This window comes from Solanum dulcamara, chromosome 2 (genome assembly GCF_947179165.1).
Source record: "Solanum dulcamara chromosome 2, daSolDulc1.2, whole genome shotgun sequence".
NCBI classification, from domain to species: domain Eukaryota; kingdom Viridiplantae; phylum Streptophyta; class Magnoliopsida; order Solanales; family Solanaceae; genus Solanum; species Solanum dulcamara.
The window spans coordinates 80,717,000-80,744,571 of record NC_077238.1 but is presented as its reverse complement, the minus strand read 5'-3'; the positions used below and the strand labels follow the sequence as shown (position 1 = coordinate 80,744,571).

The 27,572-nt window shown below is 32.1% G+C and overlaps 3 protein-coding genes and 1 long non-coding RNA gene across 5 annotated transcripts; 3 read left to right on the top strand and 1 right to left on the bottom strand.

Moving 5' to 3' along the window:
• The first annotated feature begins 689 nt into the window (after positions 1-689).
• Positions 690-4,383, top strand: LOC129881005 (uncharacterized). Its single transcript, XM_055955302.1, has 4 exons — positions 690-890; positions 1,820-2,186; positions 2,744-2,985; positions 3,880-4,383. The coding sequence occupies exons 1-4, from the start codon at positions 781-783 to the stop codon at positions 4,124-4,126; spliced, it is 966 nt and encodes a 321-aa protein (XP_055811277.1). The 5' UTR covers positions 690-780; the 3' UTR covers positions 4,127-4,383.
• A 1,971-nt stretch (positions 4,384-6,354) lies between these two features.
• LOC129881003 (uncharacterized) lies at positions 6,355-12,615 on the top strand. Of its 2 annotated transcripts, none has more exons than XM_055955299.1 (4): positions 6,355-6,547; positions 10,005-10,371; positions 10,944-11,185; positions 12,122-12,615. In XM_055955299.1, the coding sequence occupies exons 1-4, from the start codon at positions 6,438-6,440 to the stop codon at positions 12,366-12,368; spliced, it is 966 nt and encodes a 321-aa protein (XP_055811274.1). In that variant the 5' UTR covers positions 6,355-6,437; the 3' UTR covers positions 12,369-12,615. The 2 variants fall into 2 exon arrangements, with proteins under 2 accessions (XP_055811274.1, XP_055811275.1); XM_055955300.1 differs by lacking the exon at positions 6,355-6,547 and adding an exon at positions 8,908-9,031.
• Positions 12,616-15,744: 3,129 nt separating this feature from the next.
• Positions 15,745-21,464, top strand: LOC129881002 (uncharacterized). Its single transcript, XM_055955298.1, has 4 exons — positions 15,745-15,989; positions 16,712-17,078; positions 19,640-19,881; positions 20,839-21,464. Exons 1-4 carry the CDS (start codon positions 15,880-15,882, stop codon positions 21,083-21,085), a joined length of 966 nt encoding a protein of 321 aa, XP_055811273.1. The 5' UTR covers positions 15,745-15,879; the 3' UTR covers positions 21,086-21,464.
• A 2,486-nt stretch (positions 21,465-23,950) lies between these two features.
• On the bottom strand, positions 23,951-27,498 carry LOC129881004 (uncharacterized). The gene is made up of 3 exons (XR_008765513.1): positions 27,484-27,498; positions 26,900-27,005; positions 23,951-24,493 (listed from the first exon to the last, which is right to left on the bottom strand). It is a non-coding gene; the product is annotated as an uncharacterized LOC129881004 (long non-coding RNA).
• Positions 27,499-27,572: the final 74 nt, after the last annotated feature.

Here is a 27,572-nt window from a genome sequence, read left to right as displayed (position 1 = left end):
ATTAAAAAAAATACAATAAATAAACCACTTCTTTTTAATAAAAATAATTTTAGAAAAATATTTTCTCTGCTTAATTATTCTCGAAGAAAAGGCTCATACAATTCCTTTTCCAGCTATGAATAATAAATATGCCCACCAAACAAATCCCTAAATATCCATTATTTTTAGAATATGAAATCGTGTACACCAATGTGAAGCTGACATAATGGGCAGTTTTTGGACTTTTTCTTATCCAGAAGATATGCATGATTTTTAATACACTGAATACATACACAATTCCTTAAACTTATCAATAAATTAATTTAAACACTCAAATTATAACTAATTTTAAATTAAGCATGTTAGCCGGTGTTTTTATTAGACTCTTCCAATTCAAATTTTGAAAAAGTTATTATGCATGATCTCACTCATCTAAGTTAATTAACCACATAAAATATATTATATTTTTTAATAATAAATATCAGCCTTAATAATAACAAACCTGATTAGTTTTACGACTTATTGAAATTAATATATATATATAATTAAAAAAAGTTGATATATTTTAAATAATTAATTTTTCTATGTAACAAATTTTAAAAATACAAATATAATTTGAGTCAAAAATAATTTATATACACACTTTATTATATATTGAAGTAAAACTGAAAACGACCTATATAATTCGGTGTCAATGTATTCAACCCTTATAAAACTTAAAAGAGTATTGTTGATGCTCTGACAAAAAATTTCACTCAGAGAAAGAACCAAGAAAATACAGAGTAAGAAAAAAAATAAAAAATGGAGAAGATAGAGCACAAGATGGTAGCTGTAAATGGACTTAATATGCATATAGCAGAATTAGGCCAAGGCCCAACAATCCTCTTCATCCATGGCTTCCCTGAGCTCTGGTACTATTTGCTTCAATCTTAAATTATGTTAGATTTTCTTGTAGGTTTTGGTGAGTCGATGATGATAAAGTTATAGTCTACACTTTCTAGAGCATACTTTATGGGATTAGACTGACTATGCTGATTTCTAGTAAGTTTGGGAACTACTTGGGATATGTATAATAGAGGTTGTCTGGTCATTCATAGTAAAAAACTCTTTCTGCTTTTGCCTTGAGGACTAATCTTGACCAGATCTTGTTAAATTATTGTGTTATTTTTTTCCCTCTATTTATTTTGATTGTGTGATCGTGTGCTAGTTAATCCGCGATCTTCCACGGCATGTTTGGAACTACTTGAACTTTGTATGAACAAATTGTAATAGGATTTTTTTCGTACTGTACAATTCCTCTCACTAGTCTACTCTGAATCTTGTTAATCCTTATGTTGTTTTTTGTTCTCTCTTTGCTTTGACCGTGTGCTAGTTAATCAACGATATTCCCCAACAGATTTGGGGAATAACTTTTTGTAGGATTATGAAGGGCAGTGTTGGAGCAACGATAAAGTTGTTTCAATATGATCTATAGGTCACAGGTTCGAGCTGTAGAAGCAACCTACTAATGCTTGCATGTATTAGGGTGGACCGTCTATATCACACTCCACGGGATATGGCTGTTCCCAGGACCCGGTCCTGCATGAACACTGGATGCTTTTTGCACCGGGCTACCCTTTTTACTTCTTGTAGGATTTTGAACTACTTGAGATTTGTATAACAAGATTGTAATTGGGGATTATTTATATTCTACAACTTTTCTCATTCATAGTGAAAAACATTTTCTGCCTTTTGTCTCGAGGACTAGTCTTGGTTTGGTTCTATGATAGTTAACCGACAATCTTCCTTGTCTCTATTTGATTTGGTTCTATGATATTTAACCCCCAATCTTCCGCAACAGGTACTCATGGCGCCACCAAATTGTCTACTTAGCTGAACGCGGCTACCGTGCTGTGGCCCCTGACTTAAGGGGTTATGGAGATACTACTGGTGCACCCATTAACGACCCTTCAAAGTTCAGTATCTTTCACCTAGTGGGTGATCTGATAGCACTGCTTGAGGCCATTGCTCCTAATGAAAACAACGTGTTTGTTGTTGCGCATGACTGGGGTGCCATAATTGCTTGGCATTTATGCCTTTTTAGGCCAGATAAAGTTAAAGCCTTGGTGAATTTGAGTGTTCATTTTCTCCCAAGGAACCCCAAGATGAATCTTGTTGAGGGGCTAAAGGTTGTATATGGCGAAGATCATTATATCTGGAGATTTCAGGTACTCTCTGTTTTTGTCTGTGTATATGTTTCGTTTTGTTTGATATAGGGATTTTTTACATGTTTTCTGGGGTATATTCCATACTTTCTGTTGAATGTTCACAACCTTTAGTATGAACAACAACAACATACCTAGTGTAGTAACAAAATCGAAGCACAAGGCACTACAAGAGTAAAACTACGACTAATACTATGGACGGAACAAGACAATGCTCTCCGTCTCCTTGGTGGCTTGTTCTATATTGCACAAAGTGTTTCTCACTAGCTGGTACAGGATATGGTAAAACGAGCTTATATTAAACTCCATAGCATCAACCTGTGACGTATTTTACCCGACTCACTCTTGATATATAAATTTGATATGCAAATATCTAGGATTTATTGTACAGTAACTAATATGCTACCATGCTTTTATGAATCCTTTTAAACCACAAAATGGCAATATACTAAATCATGTTGGTTATATGAAGTTTTCTTGACTTGAGTCAACCAAAGATTACAACGACAGTAGGAAGAGCCTATTTGAAGCAGCAAGTTTACCATGATTTTACCCTGCAGGTACCGGGCGAAATTGAAGCTGAATTTGCTCCAATTGGTGCTAAGTCTGTTCTTAAGAAAATTTTGACATACCGCGATCCTGCACCACTTTATTTTCCTAAAGGAAAAGGCCTTGAGGCTATCCCTGATGCTCCGATTGCACTTTCATCTTGGCTTTCTGAGGAAGAGTTGGATTACTATGCTAGGAAGTTTGAGCAGACTGGTTTCACGGGTGCAGTTAACTATTACCGAGCTTTACCCAAGTAAGTGTTCCTCGTCTTCTGTTATAACGTAAATTTAATTGCATTTTTTCGACACGTTAGTTGTATGCTTATATAGTTCGCATTTGTTTCGACTATATAGGATTAAGGTTTAGTTGTTGCATTTACAATTGCATTAGATTTGATCTTTGTCAAGAGAATTTTAGTTTTATTTTGAGACTATTAAAAGTGCTTATTTTAGAAAGTTGAGGTATTCGGCTAATTAAACTTTTAGGAAAAAAAAATAAGTACTTTGAGTAGTAACAAAAAACCATTTTTCAAAAGGTAAAAAAAATATCTTTCATCCGTATGCATTCCTAGAACCTTGACCAAGTACAAACTATTGCTCTAATATTGATAATAGTGTGTTTTAAATTGATTAGCTAAACACGAACTGCTACTCTCCAAAAGTACTTTTTGGGAAAGCACTTCACATAAAAAACACTTTTCGAGAAAAATAAATCATGAAAGTTTTGTCAAACAGACTAATTAAAAACCCTTCATTTGGCTTAGATGACAAATTACTGGGAACTTATTAGTATGAAACAAACCTGAACTTAACTAACGATATAAATTATCATGTTTTCTAGGAAGTCAAGATGATTTTGATGTTCATGAACACTATTGTATTCTATTTTGCTCAGACTCTCCAAAACTGTTGCCACACTTGTGTCAAATCCTTCAAAATACATAATTTTTGGAGGATTCGACACGCATTCGAAAGCATTTCTAAAGAGTCTTGAGCAACATAGATCCTAGTAGTATCTTTTAGATTGTCTTGATCAATTTCTTCATACATGCATTGTGATGTATCTTTGGGATTTGAAGTTGGAGTTGCCCAATTTATATACTTTTTGGTAAAACATACATCCTAAAATTGTGTCTTATGAAATGCAGAAATTGGGAACTCACAGCACCATGGACAGGGGCTCAAGTTAAAGTTCCGACCAAGTTAATCGTCGGGGAATTTGACTTGGTTTATCATATACCAGGTTCTAAAGAGTACATACACAATGGTGGTTTTAAGAAAGACGTTCCATTGTTGGAGGAAGTTGTGGTTTTGGAAGGTGCAGCTCACTTTGTCAACCAAGAAAGACCAGATGAGATTAACAAGCACATCTATGACTTCATTCAAAAGTTCTAAATTTCCTTTCATTAATGTTGCTTCTGTTACTTATGGAGAAAGGACTAGTAATCTAGACTTGAGGAGACAAGCAAGAATAAGTTAATAAAGCCTACAACATTTTGCGTAAGCAGTGTCGGTTTATTGTTATAATTTGGCTTATAAGTAAATTTGAATTTCGAACGTTGTGATGTTAAGGTTTTACTATTCTATCACAAATTGTATCCCTAATTCAATTTAATGGCCGATTAGTGATGACTTCTCTTTATATTATGTTAGCTACGAATTATTTAACATCATAAATTGGCTTGTAAGTTAATTTGACTTGTAAATTAGTTTTAATTTGGAACGTTTTGATGTCAAGGAATTTAACGCCATAATTTGGATTGTAAGTTCTTCATTGGTGTAAGTTCAAATTTAACATTGGGAATGTTGTTCTTGTTGTAATTTGGCTTGTAAATTAGTTTGAATCTGAAACTTTTTGACGTTAAGGCTTAGGCAAATAGGAATAAAGATAACAATGGTCGTATCTCTTGATAAAAAAGCTAGCAAAAAAAAGTCTCTCTTCCTTCACCTAGCCTTGAATATTATTATTTAGTTTAGTTCCTTTTCAATTGACGTATAATTTTATAATATCTATTTATTTATTTACTTATCATATCCATGAATACTTAATAGTTGATACTAATAAATAAAATAACCCAACATATTACCATCCATGAATGGTAAGCACTGTACAATGTTGGTGAAAATATAATAAATTAGTTAATAAGTAAATAAAAATGATAAATAAATATTTGAATATTTCACTTTTAAGGAGATTCAAGTTTACGGTGGTAGAGTCTTCGCCAGTTTAATAATAATATTCTTGACTTATCTCCTTTAGAATACAATAATTCGACAACATCGTGTGACTCCAACAATTTCGAACTAATTTTTTATGTGTTCACCATTCAAAAAACACTTTTTTCAATGAAATAATACTCTTTTTTTTAGAAAATAACTTGGAGACGTGAAATATTTTGCTTTATCTCAACTCTCTTTTTATTACACCAACTTCAATTATAATCATAATACAATGTAATTTTTATCGATAACATAATACTTCTCATCCACTCAACACAAGGAAGAAAACATTTTATATATATATATATAATATCTTCCACATAATAACTATTAAGATAGTGGATAATAATTTAAGGTGTAATATGGTAATTATTAACAGAATATGTCTTAGTGATTATATGAGTTAAAAAAAATAATGACTACTTTCTCTTTATATATGCCCTCTAGTATGTCATGCACTTTAAATTCCCTTACCCTTGCCTTCCCACTCATTCCCTCCACCCTAACTCATTGCACCTCCATCTCAGATGACATTAGTTTGATCAGTATCTGTCTTAATTCAATTTTTTGTTTAGCTAGTTTTTTCTTGGACAAATTGTTTGAGGCCTATGCTTTTTTAAATTCAACGGTAGATATTATGCTAGTTATATCTCTTTGGATAAATTATATTTTTTTTGTTTTAATTTATTTGTCTGATTTTGATTTGACACGGAGTTTAAGAAGGTATAAAAGACTTTTGAATATTGTGATCTTTAACTAAAAATATGTAAAATATATTTAAATATCTTTTAATCTCGCAATCCTAAATATGTGATGTGGGAAGCTCAAATTAAAGAATTATCAAATTATGAACTAAACATTAAAAATATATTAGACAAATAAATTAATATGAAAGGAATAAAAAATGAATTTAGAGTAATGTTTTTATTTACTTATCAAATATTAAAAATAATAATGGACAGTTTTTGGACTTTTTCTAATCCAGAAGATATGCATCATTTTTGAAAAACTAAATAAGTGTTTCTATTAATTACTTCCAACTCAAAATTTTAAAAAAAATTATTGTTCGTCATCTCAGCCGTTTAGTTCACTATATAAAATATGACACATTTTTTTATTATACACATCAGTCAATTATAAAAAGTCACAATTTTACGATTAAAAAAAATGACATATTTTAAATAATTAATTATAAACGATTAAAAATATACACATAAGTTTTCTCAAAATTTAAATCAAAAATATTTAATAAAATATTCAAATGCTAAATTCAAAAAACAATTTGAATTGAGCGATTGTAAAACTTACAAAGTATTATTTTAAATGATAACAATCATAGTGAAATTGACAATGACAACCACAACAGAATCATTAGCAAGATATTTGCTACAGCTAAGAATAATATTCCACATTTTCCCAATTCACACCAAGGCTAATAAAAACACACATTTTTTTCACTCAGAGAAAACTCAAGAAAACAAACAAAATGGAGAAGATAGAACACAAGATGGTAGCTGTAAATGGCCTAAATATGCATATAGCAGAATTAGGCCAAGGCCCAACAATCCTCTTCATTCATGGCTTCCCTGAGCTCTGGTACTTTTGCTTCAATCTTGAATTTTGTAAATTCTAAATTATATAAGATTTTCTAGTAGGTTTTGGTGAGCCGAGGTTTGTCGTAAACAACTTTCCTACATTTGAGGTAGGATAAGATTTGCGTACATACACTGGGTATGTTATTGTTTTAGAGTAGGTTTGGGGAACCTATATTCAGTTTGCTCATCCATATTGAAAAATTGTCTTTGCTTTTGCCTAGTGGACTAAAATCAGGCCGGATCTCGTTAAATTATTGTGTTGTTTTTTTATTTAAGGAGACCACCAATTCATTACCAATCAATGTGGACATTTATACCATTTAGGGCCACTTAATAGGATTTACGCGATCTCAATTTTTCATGTCAGTTAGTCAATTTATTTTAAGGTGATATGACTTTTCAATCACTTTTTAAAACCTTTACAGGATCCTCCGTAATGACCCGGGAGAGCAGTACGTATTGTCTTATCATGATCCGCGCCACATTTATAGTATTTAGCGTCCACTCAATAGGAATTAGACAATTTTCTTAGTTTTTTATGTATGTTAGTCAATGAATTATATATATATATATATATATATATATACTAACAAATAAAATTCAAGCGTGTGAGATGGATCGAAGACTTGAAGTTAATAATTTTTATAATTATTTTAAGTTAATATTTGTGATATTTAGTAAATATTTTAATAATTATATATAATCTCAATAAAAAATTACTGATTTTCTGTTAATTCGTATTTGACATTATAAATTTGTCAGTGTCTGCATTCCCAGCATCCCCTACCTCAAGACTCATTTCCCCTCTACCATAACTCATCGCAACCTCTATCCACGATAATATTGGTTTCATCAATATTTGTCTTAGATTCGATATTTTATTTTAGTAATTTTTAAATTTGACAAATTGCTCAAGGCCTATGTTTTTTTTGAATTCCATTAGATATCGAATATTATGTCAGTTATATCTCTTTAGATAAATTATACTTTATTTGTTTTAATTCCTTATTTAATTTTTATTTGATACAGAATTTAAAATGTATAAAAGATTTTAAATCTTATGATTTTAAACTAAAAATATGTAGAATGTACCAAAATATCATTTAATTTTGTGGTTTTAAATATGTTATGAGAAAAATTAAAATTTAAAAAATTACCAAAAAAAAACAAATTAAACCTAAGGGAGTATAAAAAATAATTGAAGTAGTATTTTTATGTACTTACCAAATATTAAAAAAGAAAATACAATAAATAAACCACTTCTTTTTAATAAAAATGATTTTTAGAAAAATATTTTTTCTACCTAATTATTCTCGAAGAAAAGCCCATACAATTACCTTTTCCAACTATGAATAATAAATATGCCCACCAAACAAATCCCTAAATATCCATTATTTTTAGAATATGAAATCGTGTACACCCATGTGAAGCTGACATAATGGCAGTTTTTGGGCTTTTTCTTATCTAGAAGATATGCATGATTTTTAATACACTGAATACATACACAATTCCTTAAACTTATCAATAAATTAATTTAAACACTCAAATTATAACTAATTTCAAATTAAGCATCTTAACCGATGTTTTTATTAGACTCTTCCAATTCAAAATTTGAAAAACTTATTATGCATGATCTCAATCATCTAAGTTAATTAACCACATAAAATATGTAACATTTTTTTAATAATAAATATCAGCCTTAAGAATAACAAGCTTGATTAGTTTTACGACTTATTAAAATTAATATATATATAATTAAAAAACTGACATATTTTAAATAATTAATTTATCTACATAATAAATTTTAAAAATACAAACATAATTTGAGTCAAAAATATTTATTATAAACACTTTATTATATATTCAAGTACTCAACTAAAACAAACTATAGTTAGTTGTCAATGTATTCAACCTTTTTAAAACTTAAAAGAGTATAGTTGATGCACTATCAATGATAATAATGAATAGTGAAATTGACAAATGACAAAAAAATTCACTCAGTGAAAGAACCAAGAAAATACAGAGTAAGGATAAAAAAAAAAATGGAGAAAATAAAGCACAAGATGGTAGTTGTAAATGGACTTAGTAGGTGCATTAGCCCACTATAATTTCTTGTGATCTGATTTCTGTTACTATCTATTACTCTCTGTACTTTGATTACTCTATTTTATCTGTTACGCTTTCGTTATTTGTTTTGCTTTATTTGCTTTCACATAACGCTTTGAACTTCTTGTACTTCTTAGCCTTATCTCACCTCTTTTTATGCTTCTATTGAGTCGAGGGTCTCAAAAACAGTCGTCCTACCTTGATAGGGTAAGGTCTGCATACACTTTATCCTCCCAAGACCCCACGTCGTGGGATTTCACTGATTTGTTGTTGTTGTAGTAAAGCACAAGATGGTAGCTGTAAATGGACTTAATATGCATATAGCAGAATTAGGGCAAGACCCAACAATCCTCTTCATCTATGGCTTCCCTGAGCTCTGGTACTATTTGCTTCAATCTTGAATTTTGTAAATCCTAAATTATGTTAAATTTTCTAGTAGGTTTTGGTGAGTCGAGGATCTGAACGGAAGCAACCTCTCTAACGTTGATATAGTGATAAAGTTATATTCTACATTTCTTAGACCCTATTTTGTGGGATTAAACTGAGTATGTTAGTTTTCTAGTAAGTTTTGGAACTACTTGGGATATGTATAATAGAGGTTGTCTGGTCATTCATAGTAAAAAACTCTTTCTACTTTTGCCTTGAGGACTAATCTTGACCAGATCTCATTAAATTATTGTGTTATTTTTTTCCCTCTATTTATTTGGATTGTGTGATCGTGTGCTAGTTAATCCACGATCTTCCATGGCATGTTTGGAACTACTTGAACTTTGTATGAACAAATTGTAATTCGATTTTTTTGTACTGTACAATTCTTATCACTAGTCTACGCTGAATCTTGTTAATCCTTATGTTGTTTTTTGTTCTCTCTTTGCTTTGACTGTGTGCTAGTTAATCAATGATATTCCGCAATCTATTTGGGGAATAACTTTTTGTAGAATTATGAACGACAGCCTTGGAACAACGGTAAAGTTGTTTCCATATGACCTATAGGTCACAAGTTTGAGGTGTAGAAGCAACCTACTAATGCTTGCATGTATTAGGGTGGACCGTCTATATCACACTCCATGGGGTGTGGTTGTTCCCAGGACCCTGCATGAACACTGAATGCTTTTTGCACCGGGCTACCCTTTTTACTTCTTGTAGGATTTTGAACTACTTGAGATTTGTATAACAAGATTGTAATTGGGGATTATTTATATTGTAGAACTTTTCTCTTTTATAGTGAAACTTTTTCTGCCTTTTGTCTCGAGGACTAGGCTTGGTTTGGTTCTATGATAGTTAACCGACAATCTTCCTCGTCTCTATTTGATTTGGTTCTATGATATTTAACCCCCAATCTTCCGCAACAGGTACTCATGGCGCCACCAAATTGTCTACTTAGCTGAACGCGGCTACCATGCTGTGAGCCCTGACTTAAGGGGTTATGGAGATACTACTGGTGCACCCATTAACGACCCTTCAAAGTTCAGTATCTTTCACCTAGTGGGTGATCTTATAGCACTGCTTGAAGCCATTGCTCCTAATGAAAACAATGTGTTTGTTGTTGCGCATGACTGGGGTGCCACAATTGCTTGGCATTTATGCCTTTTTAGGCCAGATAAAGTTAAAGCCTTGGTGAATTTGAGTGTTCATTTTCCCCCAAGGAACCCAAAGATGAATATTGTTGAGTGGCTAAAGGCTGTATATGGGGAAGATCATTATATTTCGAGATTTCAGGTTCTCTCTGTTTTGTCTGTGTATCTGTTTCGTTTCTGTTTGATATAGGGATTTTTTACATGTTTTCTGGGGAATATTCAATACTTTCTGTAGAATGTTCACAGCCTTTAGTATGAACAACAACATACCCAGTGTAGTAACAAAATCGAAGAACAAGACACTACAAGAGTAAAACTACGACTAATACTATGGACGGAACAAGACAATGCTCTCCGTCTCCTTGGTGGCTTGTTCTATATTGCACAAAGTGTTTCTCACTAGCTGGTACAGGATATGGTAAAACGAGCTTATACTAAACACAACCTTTTCATAGCATCAACCTGTGACGTATTTTGCCAGACTCACTCTTGATATATAAATTTGATATGCAAATATCTAGGAAAGTGCAAGATTTATTGTACAGTAACTAATATGCTACCATGCTTTTATGAATCTTTTTAAACCACAAAATGGCAATATACTAAATCATGTTGGTTATATGAAGTTTTCTTGACTTGAGTCAACCAAAGATTACAACGACAGAAGGAAGAGCCTATTTGAAGCAGCAAGTTTACCATGATTTTACCCTGCAGGTACCGGGCGAAATTGAAGCTGAATTTGCTCCAATTGGTGCTAAGTCTGTTCTTAAGAAAATTTTGACATACCGCGATCCTGCACCACTTTATTTTCCTAAAGGAAAAGGCCTTGAGGCTATCCCTGATGCTCCGATTGCACTTTCATCTTGGCTTTCTGAGGAAGAGTTGGATTACTATGCTAGGAAGTTTGAGCAGACTGGTTTCACGTGTGCAGTTAACTATTACCGAGCTTTACCCAAGTAAGTGTTCCTCGTCTTCTGTTATAACGTAAATTTAATTGCATTTTTTCGACACGTTAGTTGTATGCTTATATAGTTCGCATTTGTTTCGACTATATAGGATTAAGGTTTAGTTGTTGCATTTACAATTGCATTAGCTTTGATCTTTGTCAAGAGAATTTTAGTTTTATTTTGAGACTTGTATGTTGGCATAGGAATAAGTATGAGATTTTATAGCATGTTTGGCTATGTTTCAGAAGCCAAAAGTGCTTATTCTAGAAAGTTGAGGTGTTCGGCTAAACTTTTAGGAAAAAAAATAAGTACTTTGAGTAGTAGCAAAAACCATTTTTCGGAAGTTGAAAAAAATATCTTTCATCCGTATGCATTCCTAGAACGTTGGCCAAGTACAAGTTATTGCTCTAATATTGATAATAGTATTTTTTAAATTGATTAGCTGCTACTCTTCAAAAGTACTTTTTGGGAAAGTACTTCACATAAAAAACACTTTGGGAGAATAATAAATCATGAAAGTTTGGCCAAACAGACTAATTAAAAACCCTTCATTTGGCTTAGATGACAAATTACTGGAAACTTATTAGTATGAAACAAATCTGAACCTAACTAACGATATAAATTATCATGTTTTCTAGGAAGTCAAGATGATTTTGATGTTCATGAACACTATTGTATTCTATGTTGTTCAGACTCTCCAAAACTGGTGACACACTTGTGTTAGATCCTTCAAAATACATAGTTTTTGGAGGATCCGACACGTATTCGAAAGCATTTCTAAAGAGTCTTGAGCAACATAGATCCTAGTAGTATCTTTTAGATTGTCTTGATCAATTTCTTCATACATGCATTGTGATGTATATTTGGGATTTGAAGTTGGAGTTGCGCAATTTATTTACTTTTTGGTAAAACATACATCCTAAAATTGTGTCTTATGAAATGCAGAAATTGGGAACTCACAGCACCATGGACAGGGGCTCAAGTTAAAGTTCCGACCAAGTTTATCGTCGGGGAATTTGACTTGGTTTATCATAAACCAGGTGCTAAAGAGTACATACACAATGGTGGATTTAAGAAAGACGTTCCATTGTTGGAGGAAGTTGTGGTTTTGGAAGGTGCAGCTCACTTTGTCAACCAAGAAAGACCAGATGAGATTAACAAGCACATCTATGACTTCATTCAAAAGTTCTAAATTTCCTTTCATTAATGTTGCTTCGGTTACTTATGGAGAAAGGACTAGTAATCTAGACTTGAGGAGACAAGCAAGAATAAGTTAATAAAGCCTACAACATTTTGCGTAAGCAATGTCGGTTTATTGTCATAATTTGGCTTGTAAGTAAGTTTGAATTTCGAACGTTGTGATGTTAAGGTTTTACTATTCTATCACAAATTGTATCCCTAATTCGATTCAATGACCGATTAGTGATGACTTGTCTTTATATTATGTTAGCTACGAATTATTTAACACCATAAATTGGCTTATAAGTTAATTTGACTTGTAAATTAGTTTTAATTTGGAACGTTTTGATGTCAAGGAATTTAACGCCATAATTTGGATTGTAAGTTCTCCATTGGTGTAAGTTCAAATTTAACATTGGATATGTTGTTCTTGTTGCAATTTGGCTTGTAAATTTGTTTGAATCTGAAACTTTTTGACGTTAAGGCTTAGGCAAATGGGAATAAAGATAAAATGGTCGTATCTCTTGATGAAAAAGCAAGCAAAAAAAAGTCTATCTTCCTTCAACTAGCCTTGAATATTATTATTTAGTTTACTTCCTTTTCAATTGACGTATAATTTTATAATATCTATTTATTTATTTACTTATCATATCCATGAATACTTAATAGTTGATACTAATAAATAAATTAACCCAACATATTACCATCCATGAATGGGAAGCACTGTACAATGTTGGTGAAAATATAATAAATTAGTTAATAAGTAAATAAAAATGATAAATAAATATTTGAATATTTCACTTTTAAGGATATTCAAGTTTACGGTGGTAGAGTCTTCGCCAGTTTAATAATAATATTCTTGACTTATCTCCTTTAGTATACAATAATTCGACAACATCGTGTGACTCCAACAATTTCGAACTAATTTTTTATGTGTTCACCATTCAAAAAACACTTTTTTCAATGTAATAATACTCTCTTTTTTAGAGAATAACTTGGAGATCTGAAATATTTTTCTTTATCTCAACTCTCTTTTTATTACACCAACCTCAATTATGATCATAATACTACAATGTAATTTTTATTGATAACATAATACTTCTCATCCACTCAACACAAGGAAGAAAACATCTTTTATATATATATATATATATATATATATTAAGATAATATCTTCCACATAATAACTATTAAGATAGTGGATAATAATTTAAGGTGTAATATGGTAATTATTAAGGAAAAAATATGTCATAGTGATTATAGGAGTTAAAAAAATAATGACCACTTTCTCTTTACATATGCCCACTAGTAGGACTTTACAGGGTAAATCGATAAATCGCACCAAATTGATAAATCGAACCAAACCGAAAAAAAAACTCGACTAGTAGTTTGGTTTGACTTGGTTTGGTGTTTGGAAAAAAATTCGACCATTATAGGGTTGGATTGGTTTGGTTTTAACTATAAAAAGTCAAACCGAACCCAAACCGACCTGATTATAGATATACTACTTTTAAATTATGTTATACATAAAAATATTTATTAAAATGTAATTTATAAATATTTTTTAAAAAATTTTCATAATTTTTGTTTTCTTTCTTACGTTTAGATTTGGATTTGAGAAGCCCATCTAAATAATATACAAAAAAAGCTCATCTTATAAAGTTATATTATAAAGTTAAAACTTCAAACAATGTTCTGCCTCCATCTTATATGTTGATATTTTGTACTAGAACTCTTTTTAAGAAGCACTGCTCTGTGTTTTTTATTAGATACTATGAAAAATTCGAGAAACCCGAAAAAACTCGAAAAATCCGAGAAAAATTGATATCGAAAAACCCGACTTTTATTGGTTTGGTTTGATTTATAGATTTAATAACCCGACACAAATTGTTTGGTTTGGTTTGGTTTGTAAAAAATCCAAACCAATCCGGTCCATGTACACCTCTACCCACTAGTATGTCATGCACTTTAAATTCAAAATACTTGTAACTAATACATATAACTTGGATCGTAAACCAAACGATCCCTTAATAAAATATTTAATATGCACACAAATTAATTCGAACCCCATTATTATTTTATGTTGAAATAACGGTGCAATAATATTGAGATCCGTTGAGATACAGTTGTTGGGAGTAGGCATAACTAATAGTGACCGTTCGTGCGTGTGGGGTTGACTTAATTAGCTCCAAATTTTGGATTATTAAGCCACTAATTTCTCAAATTATTTTATTACTACCTAAAAAGAATTTCTAACTAATAAAGTTTGAATTTATGAGACAGGTTCAAGATTTAAAGTAATATTTCTTGCTATGATTTTAAATTAATATATGCGATAATTCCCTTACCCTTGCCTTTCCACTCATTCCCTCCACCCTAACTCATTGCACCTCCATCTCAGATGACATTAGTTTGATCAGTATCTGTCTTAATTCAACTTTTTGTTTGGCTAGTTTTTTCTTGGACAAATTGCTTGAGGCCTATGCTTTTTTAAATTCAACGGTAGATATTATGCTAGTTATATTTCTTTGGATAAATTATACTTTTTTTTGTTTTAATTTATTTGTTTGATTTTGACTTGACACGGAGTTTAAGAAGGTATAAAAGACTTTTGAATATTGTGATCTTTAACTAAAAATATGTAAAACGTATTTAAATATCTTTTAATCTCGCGATCTTAAATATGTAATGTGGGAAGCTCAAATTAAAGAATTATCAAAATATGAACTAAACATTAAAAATATAGTAGACAAATAAATTAATATGAAAGGAATAAAAAATGAATTTAGAGTAATATTTTTATTTACTTATCAATTATTAAAAATAAGAAGAAGTGAATCACTTCTTTCTTATAAAAACAATTTTAGGAAAATATATTTTCTACCTACCAAACAAACCTTTAAATATGCATAATTTGTTGTAGTATTAGTATCGCTCCGCCGTGTACGCTAAACACCATGTGAAGCTCCAGACATAATAATGGACAGTTTTTGGACTTTTTCTAATCCAGAAGATATGCATCATTTTTGAAAAACTAAATAAGTGTTTCTATTAATTACTTCCAACTCAAAATTTTGAAAAAATTATTGTTCGTTATCTCAGCCGTTTAGTTCACTATATAAAATATGACATTTTTTTATTATACAATCGGTCAATCATAAAAAGCCATAATTTTACAATTCAAAAAAATGACATATTTTAAATGATTAATTATAAACGCTTAAGAATATACATATAAGTTTTCTCAAAATTTAAATAAAAAATATTTAATAAAAACACTCTATCCTTTGTTCAGATGATAAATTCAAAAAACAATTTGAATTCAGCGTTTGTAAAACTTACAAAGTATTATTTTAAATGATAAAAATCATAGTGAAATTGTCAATGACAACCACAACAGAATCATTAGCCAGATATTTGCTGCAGCTACTCAGAATAATATCCCACATTTTCCCAATTCACATCGAGGCTAATAAAAACACACATTTTTTTCACTCAGAGAAAGACTCAAGAAAACAAACAAAATGGAGAAGATAGAACACAAGATGGTAGCTGTAAATGGCCTAAATATGCATATAGCAGAATTAGGCCAAGGCCCAACAATCCTCTTCATCCATGGCTTCCCTGAGCTCTGGTACTATTTGCTTCAATCTTGAATTTTGTAAATTCTAAATTATATAAGATTTTCTAGTAGGTTTTGGTGAGCCGAGGTCTGTCGTAAACAACTTTTCTACCTTTGAAGTAGGGATAAGGTTTGCATATACTGGGTATGTTATTGTTTTAGAGTAGGTTTGGGGAACCTATATTCAGTTTGCTCATTCATAGTGAAAAGTTGTCTTTGCTTTTGCCTAGAGGACTAAAATCAGGCCGGATCTCGTTAAATTATTGTGTTTTTTTTTTATGTATTTGTTTTGATTGTGGGCTAGTTAACGCTAAATCGATATGGTAGCTGGACGTAAACTAGATCACGAGGGAATGATTGTCTTGTCTTTGCTTTTGCCTAGAGGACTAAAATCAGGCCGGATCTCGTTAAATTATTGTGTTTTTTTTTTATGTATTTGTTTTGATTGTGGGCTAGTTAACGCTAAATCGATATGGTAGCTCAACCCTAAAAACTAGATCACGAGGGAATGATTGTCCAAGTCTACATAAGGAGGCCACCCGTCTATTTCCCAACCAAATGTGAGACTTTTTACCCACTCTAACATGATCTTCCACAACATATTTGGAACTACTTGAGTTTCGTACTGTACAAATCTTCTCGTTGTGTTTAGTTGAATCTCGTTAAATCCTTATGCTGTTTTTTTTTGTTTTCTCTTTGCTTTGATTGTGTGGTCTCACGATTTTTCGCAACAGGTACACATGGCGCCACCAAATGGTCTACTTGGCTGAACGTGGCTACCGTGCTGTGGCGCCTGACTTAAGGGGTTATGGAGATACTACTGGTGCACCCATTAACGACCCTTCAAAGTTCAGTATCTTTCACCTTGTGGGTGATCTTATAGCACTACTTGAAGCCATTGCTCCTAATGAAAACAACGTGTTTGTTGTTGCGCATGACTGGGGTGCATTAATTGCTTGGCATTTATGCCTTTTTAGGCCAGATAAAGTTAAAGCCTTGGTGAATTTGAGTGTTCATTTTTCCCCAAGGAACCCAAAGATGAATCCTGTTGAGGGGCTAAAGGCTGTATATGGGGAAGATTATTATATCTCGAGATTTCAGGTTCTCTCTGTTCTTGTCTCATTATCTGATTAATGTGTTTCATATGGATATTTTACAAGTTTTCTAGGGACTATTCAATAGGACTTGAATATGACTTCATTTATAAAAGGCCAAATCCATCCGTGGCACCAAGTTTCACTTAATCATCTTAAGTGGGCGATGTTCACTTTAAACAACTCATGTAGGGTCCCGCTATATCATTTTAACACTTTTTGCTGGCATGACAAAGTGAGTGTGATATACTCATCAATAGTTCAATAGTGCGTGAAAGGCTTTATTTAGCCATTTTTAAATTTTATTTTCTCTTCTTCTTCTCCATTTCTCAAGCCACCATCTCCCATCATTTTTTCAAACTTAAACTTCTTCAATGGAGGTCGAATTTTTTATTCAAATCCGTTTTTAAGCCATTTTTTTTCTTCATTATATTGCTTTTCTAAATCTACCATCACCTCCCTCCACTTTTTTCGCTAGAAAAATGGATACCAACACCCATATTTTATATTTCTTTTCTCTTTATTTCTTCTTCTCACCATCGCCATTAATTTTATCACTATCGTAAGAATTTTTTAATTTTAATTTTTTTTCAGATTTGAAAATCTCACCCACTATCATCATCTTCTCCAACAATTATAATTATATTTAAAAAAAGTGAAAATCTAAATCTAATAAAAATCCTAAAAAGAAAAAAAAAGCAGAGAAGAAATTGGGGGTTGAAGGAGGCGCTGGGAAAGTTTGGAAAGAAAGGAGGAAGAAGGGGTGGGGTAGTTGTGGTGGGGTTTAGGAATATGTATTTTTTATTTATTATTTATGGTTGAAATTTAGTTTTTTCCCTATAATGTCGTTTTTAAATATTATTTTGCAGGGGTGGGGTAGTTGTGGTGGGGTTTAGGAATATGTATTTTTTATTTATTATTTATGGTTGAAATTTAGTTTTTTTCCTATAATGTCGTTTTTAAATATTATTTTGCAGGGGTGGGTAGTTGTGGTGGGGTTTAGGAATATGTATTTTTTATTTATTATTTATGGTTGAAATTTAGTTTTTTTCCTATAATGTCTTTTTTAAATATTATTTTGCATTCAAATGTCATGTGTTCTTTTTTAATTAGTCGTAGTGTCAGGTCATTCGCGAGTGTGTTACACACAGTGTAATTTTAGCTGACTGTTAAAAAAATGTCAAAGTGATACAGCGGGATCCTATATAAGGTGTCTAAAGTGAACATCGCCCAGTTAAGGTGTTTAAGTGAAATTTGATGCTAACTTTAAGGGGCCACCGATGAGTTTGACCTTTATAAAAATTAATCAGTCATGAAATAAAGAGCAGCACGGTGCATTAAAATTTCCTTGCACACGGGATTTAGGTTGTGGTGGAGGTAGGATTTTCACCAAGGGGTTCATTATCTACCGTATATACATAAGAAAGAAAATTTGACCTTATATATAAGGTGATTTTCTGGCAAAGAAGTTCATGGCCATTTGGGGATTGGCTGGACCACATTGAGTCTATTGTAGACAAGTCTTACCTTGCAGACATGCTACAATATTTCATTTGTGGAACAGCTTGGACTCGTGGCCACGTCACACGACAACAACTCTTATTGATGTGACAATACTCCTTTCCTCCTTCATAAAGGAAGTTCTCTAAAATTTGATATAAAAAAGGATAGCTCGGTGCACAAAGGATCCCGCATTAACAGGGTTTAGGGAAGGGCACCCCCCAAGTTGTCTCCATGTGACCTATAGGTCCAAGGTTCGAGCCATGAAAATAGCCACTAATGTTAGCATTTCGGATAGACTGCCTATATCACATCTATCCTAATGACTCTAAAAAGTTTGTTCTATATGTACAAAGTGTTCCCCAGTAGTACTGGATATGGTAAGATGAGCTTATACCAAACATCTATGTTGCTCGGACTCACTAGAAATGTTGTTGCACCTGTATTTGAAGAGTCCAAGAATCATAGCTAAACACCATTTTTTAATTACATATCCTCACCTCAACTTGTGACATACAAGTAAACAACTTTACTATTCTGCCACTCATTCTTGATTTTTAAAATTTGATAGGACTAATTACATTTGTCTGGACAAAATATCCATCAAAGTGAAAGATTTATTGTATGATAATTGATAGCCCACCTTGCTCTTATATATTTTTCTAAACCACAAAAATGGCAATATACAAAATTATATTGGTAATATCAAGTCTTCAGAGCACAGATGACCTGAAAAACAAAAGTAGATCAACAAATTATCTCATTGATTTGATTGGAAAATGATAGATACCATTGAAGAATTCTTTGGAACAACTGTAAAATAAACTCCACCTTAGTCTACCCACTTAGACTTGAAAGAGTATGTTTTCGCCTCTGTCGTTGAAAAGTCACGACCCATTTGGGATTTGCCCCTAGGTTTGTCGTTTAGCGGTAACATGGAGTTTGCTCCTCTTTCTAGTGATCTAATGATCGTAGACCACCTTGTTAGATAAGGGCTTAGGTTTCTTTAAAGTAAATTTTAATTGATAATTTCAGCAGCAGAAAGTTCACTATGATCTTAACCTGCAGGTACAAGGAGATATTGAAGCTGAATTTGGTCCAATTGGTGCTAAGTCTGTTCTTAAGAAAATTTTGACATACCGCGATCCTGCACCATTTTATTTTCCTAAAGGAAAAGGCCTTGAGGCTATCCCTGATGCTCCGATTGCCCTTTCAACGTGGCTTTCTGAGGAAGAGTTGGATTACTATGCCAGCAAGTTTGAGCAGACTGGTTTCACTGGTGCACTTAACTATTACCGAGCTTTATCCATGTAAGTGTTCCTCGCCTTCTGTGATATCGTATATTTGATTGCACTTAACTTCACATTTGTTTTGACTATTTGGGATTAAGGTTTTAGTTGTTGCTTTTATAATTGCATTAGATTTGATCTTTTCAAGAGACTTTTAGTTCTAGTTTGAGACTTGTATGATAGCATAGAAAGTAAATATAACATTTTATAGCATGTTTGGCTAAGTTTTTGGGAAGCCAAAAATGTTTTTTTTCTTTTAAAGTGCTTATTTTAGAGAGTTGAGGTGTTCGGCTAAACTTTTAGGAAAAAAGCAAGTGTTTCTAGAACCTAGGCCAAGTACAAACTACTTCTCTACTATTGATAATAGTGCTTTTAAAATTAATTAGCTAAACACGAACCGCTACTCTCCAAACGTACTTTTTGGGAAAGCACTTCACATGAAAAGCACTTTCTGAAATAAGCAAATCTTGAAAATTTGACCAAACAGACTAATAAAAAACCCTTAATTTACCTTAGAAGACACATTACTTATAACTTATTACAATTAAACAAACCGGAATGGAGCGGAATCAATACGGTAGATAACCTAACTAATTTGTATTCGACACATAGTAAATTGATCGATATAAATTATCAAGTTTTCTAGGAAGTCAAGAAAATTGTGAAGTTCATTGTTCTATGTTGCACAGACTCTCCAAAACTATTGCCACATTTGTGCCGGATCCTCCAAAATGCACCATTTTTTGGAGGATCCAACACATATCTGGAAGCATTTTTAAAGAGTCTGAGCAACATAGATGTTATTAGTTGCTTTTAAACTATCTTGATCAACTTCTTCATACATGGAAGCTAGCAGGTGTTCGTCCCTTTTCAATTACTTCAACTCCAAGTCCTCTTTAGTCAAGAAAATGACATTTTTGGCATTTGAAGTTGCCCAAATGTACATATATCCTAAAGTTTTTATCTTATGAAATGCAGAAACTGGGAACTCACGGCACCATGGACAGGGGCTCAAGTTAAAGTTCCGACCAAGTTTGTCGTTGGGGAATTTGACTTGGTTTATCATATGCTAGGTGCTAAAGAGTACATACACAATGGTGGATTTAAGAAATATGTTCCATTGTTGGAGGAAGTTGTGGTTTTGGAAGGTGCAGCTCACTTTGTCAACCAAGAAAGGCCAGATGAGATTAGCAAGCACATCTATGACTTCATTCAAAAGTTCTAAACTTCCTCTTTTCCTTTGAATTTTTGTGGAAATATGATCTCATTAATGTTGTTCCTGTTACTTAGAAGAAAGGAGTAGTAATCAGTCTTGATTAAAGAGCCAGAATAAATTAGTAGCTCTGCTACAATTTGTGTAAGCAAGTGTCCATTAGTTGTCATAATTTGGCTTGCAAGTTTGAATTTGGAACATTGTGAGAGATTAGTGATGACTTGTCTGAAATTTATGTTAGCTACGGATTATTTAACCCCATAATTTGGCTGTAAGATCCCCATTTGTGGAACAACATTGGATATGTTGTAATTAGTTTGAATTTAGAATGTTTTGATGTGAAAGAATTAACGTCATAATTTGGCTTGTAAGTTCCTAATTTGTGGAACCACATTGGGTATGTTGTTTTTGTTGTAATTTGGCTTGTAAATTAGTTTGAATTTGGAACTTTTTGATGTTAAGGCTTAGGCAAAAAGGCATAGAGACAAGAACAATCGCATCTCTCGAAGAAAAGGCCAACAAAAAAAATTCCCCCCTTCCTTCCCCTAGTCTTGAGTGGTGGACAGTGTATCATTGAACATATATGCATACTAATTTTTTAAAAAAAAAATAATATTTAACACACTAAAAAAATTCCCATTTCGTCCTGGCTTGTGAAAAAAAAATGTCATGCTTTTTTATTTAGGAAAAAATTAACTTTAAAAATGTATCTTATTGTTAAAATAATTTATAGCCACAGAAATATCTTTGACTTGTTTTAGATTATAAGTTTCAAAAATCTTTTGTTTTTTCTTAAAATTTCATGTTCAATCAACTCAACTTAAAATCTTAAGTTAATCAACAAATTTATATCGGACAAATAATATTTATCCTCTGATTTAAGATATAGTATAGTAAGTATTATTTTAACTAATCTAATTCCTTAATACGCTATTGAGACCTCTATCAACTACAGTTTTGGATTTTGTCTATCTTCTTCTTGAGGATTTTACTTTTCTAATGGGTAACTAGAAAAAAGTATATTTTGTTTTGTTCTTTTGAGAAATAAGATTTTTTATCTTTAATATTTTGGAAAAACTATGTAATTTCCAAGTTTACTATTGATATATATTTGAAATTTGAATCTCATTAAATGAGAAGTTCAAAAATAAAACAATGAATAATTATTATACATAAAAGATAATATAAATTGGATATTACTCCCACATGTCAAGATGCTCCTACTTGTAGAGTGATTTGTATACTAAGTGTCTATAAAAAGGTTATGAAGTAAGTAGGTCTTAAATGCAGGTGATTTAATAGGGAACATTAATAGAAATTAAATTGATGATTTACTCACAATTTTAGTTCAGAGATAAAAGTGTAGCAGCAAACAAAAGAATGATATTTTAGTAGAAAAAAATAAAGATATATACCCTATATACATTATATGTTTCACATATGCGTTAGCTGATTTTTAAAAATTTCTTGATTATAAAAAAAGAAGTTAAAATGAATAAATAAGTGCCACGGTAATTATTTATCACCTAACTCCCCCCCTAAGCAGTGAAAAAGAAGACGATAAAAAAAGATGAGAACGGATAAAAATCTAACTACAAGCAAATTATATTTGGGAAAGAAGACGACAAAGCAAGAGTAAAAAGATAAGAATAAGGATGAATATAACTATAAGTGAGACCAGATTCACGATTTCAATTTTATGATTTTGACTTTGACCGCCTCAATTTATTTAATTTACTCTATTAAAAAATAAATATTTGTGATTTTAATAGAATCTGATTCAAAACTGTTATATTTGGATAAAATCATAATGCTAATAACTCTATGTCCTTAAACGATACTGATTTGTGCATATAAATATTCCCCTTCTTTAGGCATAGAGGTATTCAGAAAGAAACATAAAAAAACATGAGTAAGAAAGGACAAAGTATAATACTTGAAAGCGATGAAGATGTTGGCAGTACTTTCCCACAGATTGTTAAGAAACCTATTTGTGAGTTTCTTGAGTTCTGTCTATTTTGCAAGAAAAAGTTATTACCTGATCAAAATATCTACATGTACATGTAAAAGCATAACCTTTATTTAACTTTTTCACATTTGATAGTGTATATTTTGTTATGATAAATTTAAATTGAAGGTTAAATATGCTTAATCAAAATTTATTGACAACTGAGGGACTAAAAATGTTATTAACCCTATAAATTAAGTTAAAAGTTTATAATCATTGTTATCATGAGTTGATCTTCTGTTCTAATGATATATACTTAAATGGACAGGGGTGATAGGCCATTTTGTAGCGTGGAGTGCAGGAGCAAGCAGATATCTTTGGATGAACAAGAAGCTACAAACACAGAGAAAAAAAAGGCACATCTGAAAGCTGCTTCATCTTCAAAGAATTCAAAATCTTGCTTTAGTCCGATGTTTTCTTAACCTTCTAGTTTTATAACTGCAACATTTTGTTTCGACTATTATGTCCTGTTCCTTTTATAGTACTAGACTACTAGTGTTGCAAGCTGATTCAGGATTTGATCTTCTTGAGTTCGGATTTAGAAATTTTATTACCACCCATCTAATTTACTTACTTTGAAGTCTATTTTGCGTACTTTTTAGTGCATTTTAAAGATATATAAAGTATCTCTTTTTCAAGGAGTTTTTATCACAAAAAGGGACAATTTGATAATAATAACTTATTTTCTAGCCTCCAAGTGATAGGGGCAAGTCACTGGTGCGATCTGTTTTGGTAAGCACACATTTTGTTGCGTCATTGGTCCTTTTATTTATCTCACAGTCAAAGATCATCATTAATATTTGAGCTTTAAATGAAACATTCAAACAAGCATGAGCCAATAAGCAAGCACATTTCAACATGAAGTTGGAGTCAATTAATAGGCCAAATTCATAAATAGCCCCGTAAAACTTGTCTGAATATTTTATCGAACCACCTAAACTAAGACAATAACCATTTGACCACCTAACCTATAGTCAAATTGTGTCGACTGAACACATATTTAACAACGTAGTTGGGTAAACTATATTCAAACTTTAACAATATTTATTGGGTTAACGTAAACACAAAAGATATAATAATCCTATAAAAACACATCCCACTCCACTCTTTTATAGTAAGGACGTCTTTTCATACCACTCATTAAAGTCATATTTTCTCTCCCACTCGAGCTAGCAAGAAGCAAGGGAAGAATGAATCAAAAATGCTTACAGAAGGTAAGAGAAAATGTACATGTATGTGAATTTTCCACAAGATCTTTGTAGATAGGAATTTTCAAACATTGTAACATCATCATCGTCATCCGCATCCCCATCAATGTCACCACCGAGCTCAACCAGATTTGAATAGGAGTGCAACTTTTGAATCCAAATAGAAGTATACAAAGTGGTTCGTCTCATGAGTCACATAAGAACCTACATAGGGAAAGGTAAAACACAAAAATAGCATGATCCATTGATGCATCATAAATTTAAGTCAATCTTTCATTTTCAAAGCAAACAAATATTTGAAAAGCATAATGAAGAACCAAGACTTTCCGTCCTCAACAAACTCTATAATGTGTCAGTATTACAAAGGAAGAGAAGGAAATAAACAATTGACAACACAGTCGCAACCTTTGTAATTGTTTTGTCTGTTCTGTTTTGTTATTTGTTGTGATTGTATTTTTATTCAATGGTGTCAAGCCAAAAAAGAGATCCCACCTCTTTTTTTAAAAGAAAATTTAGTATTTTTTAAAATTTTTGTATGAAATTGTGCTTCAGTTGAAAAAAGATCGTGCTTCGCTTCACGCTTCTCGCTTTGGTGAAGCAAGCCCTTGTCGCCTTTTTCCCGTTTCTTACTCTCCAAGACACTGCCTATAGCTTTTGGCTGTATTGCAACTAGCGCCAGCCTTCATATTGTATGATACCATGGGTAAGTAACCTATAAAGAAACTAGAAAACGGTCTGTCTCCATTGCAAGCCATCATGGATATCCCTTTCTTTCTATAGGTACCCAAAAATGTGATAATTCTATTATACTACTCTGAACAAGTAGCACAAGTTACACAATGGAGAAGTACAAATGATTTACTGAAGTGACCGAAAGAGGCTCAAGTATACATTGACAATTGAAGCCTTAGTGCTGAAAAAGAATGAACACTCTTATCAAACTATTAAAGGATCAGTCCTATGTAAAGATAAATAGGGACTACTGTTAGTTGCAGATTCTGATTCTCTGGTTAAAATACCTCAAACGGAAGGGAAACGCATAAGTAGATAAATTTGATGTATTACTCAAAAATGGATCACTAAAGCAGAGATCTCTTCCTGTTCAAAACAAAAATTAAAAAAATAGAGAGCTCTTATAAGGCATGATCAACTTCTAACCTACTTCATTTAGACATGATCAACTTCTAACCCACTTCATCAGACATTGATTTTCATCGCAAGCACATTGATTTTCATATATGACCAATTAGGCATTTAGATAATACTCTACACGTAATCCTTTTTAAGGCATCTCACAAGACCACTGCTAATTACAAAAACCCTTCAGCGCCGAAAAGATTAGACTAACAATGGTAAAATTTCATAGCAATAACCTTAAGTTCCCATCTTTATAAATGGCAATGCAGGCTTTACCTAGAGAAGCATATAGGAGTTTTACCTATCAGATTATGACATTTACTGTAACGGATCATAAAACAGATAAAACAGAAATAGTTGAATTAACTTGGGAGATGTGAAGAAATAAGTTTGAGATAAAATCAGAAGTTCAAAAATGCTTTAAGAGCACACATAAGTGGAACATCTCCCAAGGCTTATACATTAAGAGAAAATATTGCCTTGTTTACTAATACAATTTCTAATCTACCAGAAACTGGCAAATAGTAAGCATTCCACCAAACTGAGAGTTTGGCAGCTCGTGTGGGCACGTGGCAACAATCTTTGGAACAAGATTTCCACCATTGTACATGTATTCACAAGAGGAATTGCTGATGTGGTCAATTGACAACTTATTTTGTGCTATCATGTTTGTCAAGAAAACAAGCACATAACAAGGTAGACAACATCGTAGAACTCCTAGTAATATTGGCTGTTGATGTATTTAAGATTCTACCAGGTACAAAAGGCTTTTTACCTCACTGGGGGCGACAAAACCATATGCTGGCCATCCAATTCCAAAAAGAAAAACATTACCTTTTGATAGCTGTTTGATTGATGGTATCCATTTGCCATTTCCTTTCTTGTTGTTAGTAAAAATGGTGCTTCTACCAACTTTTATGATTAATGGTATTTTGTTGTAGAAAGAAACAAAAGTTTGAGAATGTTTTAGCACATGTTATGCCAATTTGTTACAAGTACTAGCATAATTCTAATTAAGTAGTCAAGTAACAGCCTTATGCTAGTGAACCTACACATATTCTACCGGGACAAGTGAAAACCTCAACACAAATTTTTTTAACCAACCCCCTCCCCTGTTAAGCCTTTCCTTTGGACCATCAAAGATCAAAATATAGCCGAAAATAAGATCTTTTGACAAGTTATTCAATATGCACAAGTACTAATCCACCCTGGCATTCAAAACAAAGACTGCGGAAGGCTAGATTTGCATAGTTCCAAAATATATTGCACATTTGCATATCATTGCAATAGGTCACAATAAGAAAACAATTAAGCTTTAGCTATTTTACCATACTATCTTCTAAAGTATCTACTTCTAATAAGATAAAGAGAAATTTGATTTCTTTTACAAATGTTAATCAATATAACCAATGCAGCACCTTTGTACTTGAAAAAGAAAAGGCTGGAAAGATCAAAAGACCCAAGCATATTTACCAAAGTTTTTTCCAACAATGCAATGCCAAGTAGGGTCATACTTCTTGTTGAAGTCCTTCTTAATCTGTTCTGCTACATCCTTTTCTACACTATGCTACTCAAATGCCTAAAATATACACAGATAGGAATGTTAATAACCATGTCAGATTATCAGTGTAGAGACTTAAAATTCTGGACCCTTCATGACAATCAAGCAAAGATGCATGGCATGGTTTGGTCAAGAAATACACTTTTTGCTCCTTGAATCAAAAAATAAAACTTAGACAATAAATAGAGAACATTTCTATCTTATACTCGCAACTTAATTACTTAAAACTGCTTTACTCAAAAAAAAATTGTTTTTTAGTTTTCACTCGAAAAAATGAAATCTTCATTACAATTAGTCAGAGTTCCTTTGTTCGGGAAATACACTGCTTCCACCTCTAATTAGAGAAAATAACTTAGAGACAGACAATAATCAGGAGAGATTCCAAATCTACTCAAGCATTCATTAATTAAATTGATTAATTCATGATTTTAGTTATTTATTTTCTCATTTCGAACATCCGTTCTAAATGGAATGGCAGAGAGCGAGAGAGTAATACAGCAATAGCAATGTCCATTCATTAATTCAACTGGTTATTTCATTGGCCAGATATTTGCTACAGCTACTCAGAATAATATCCCACATTTT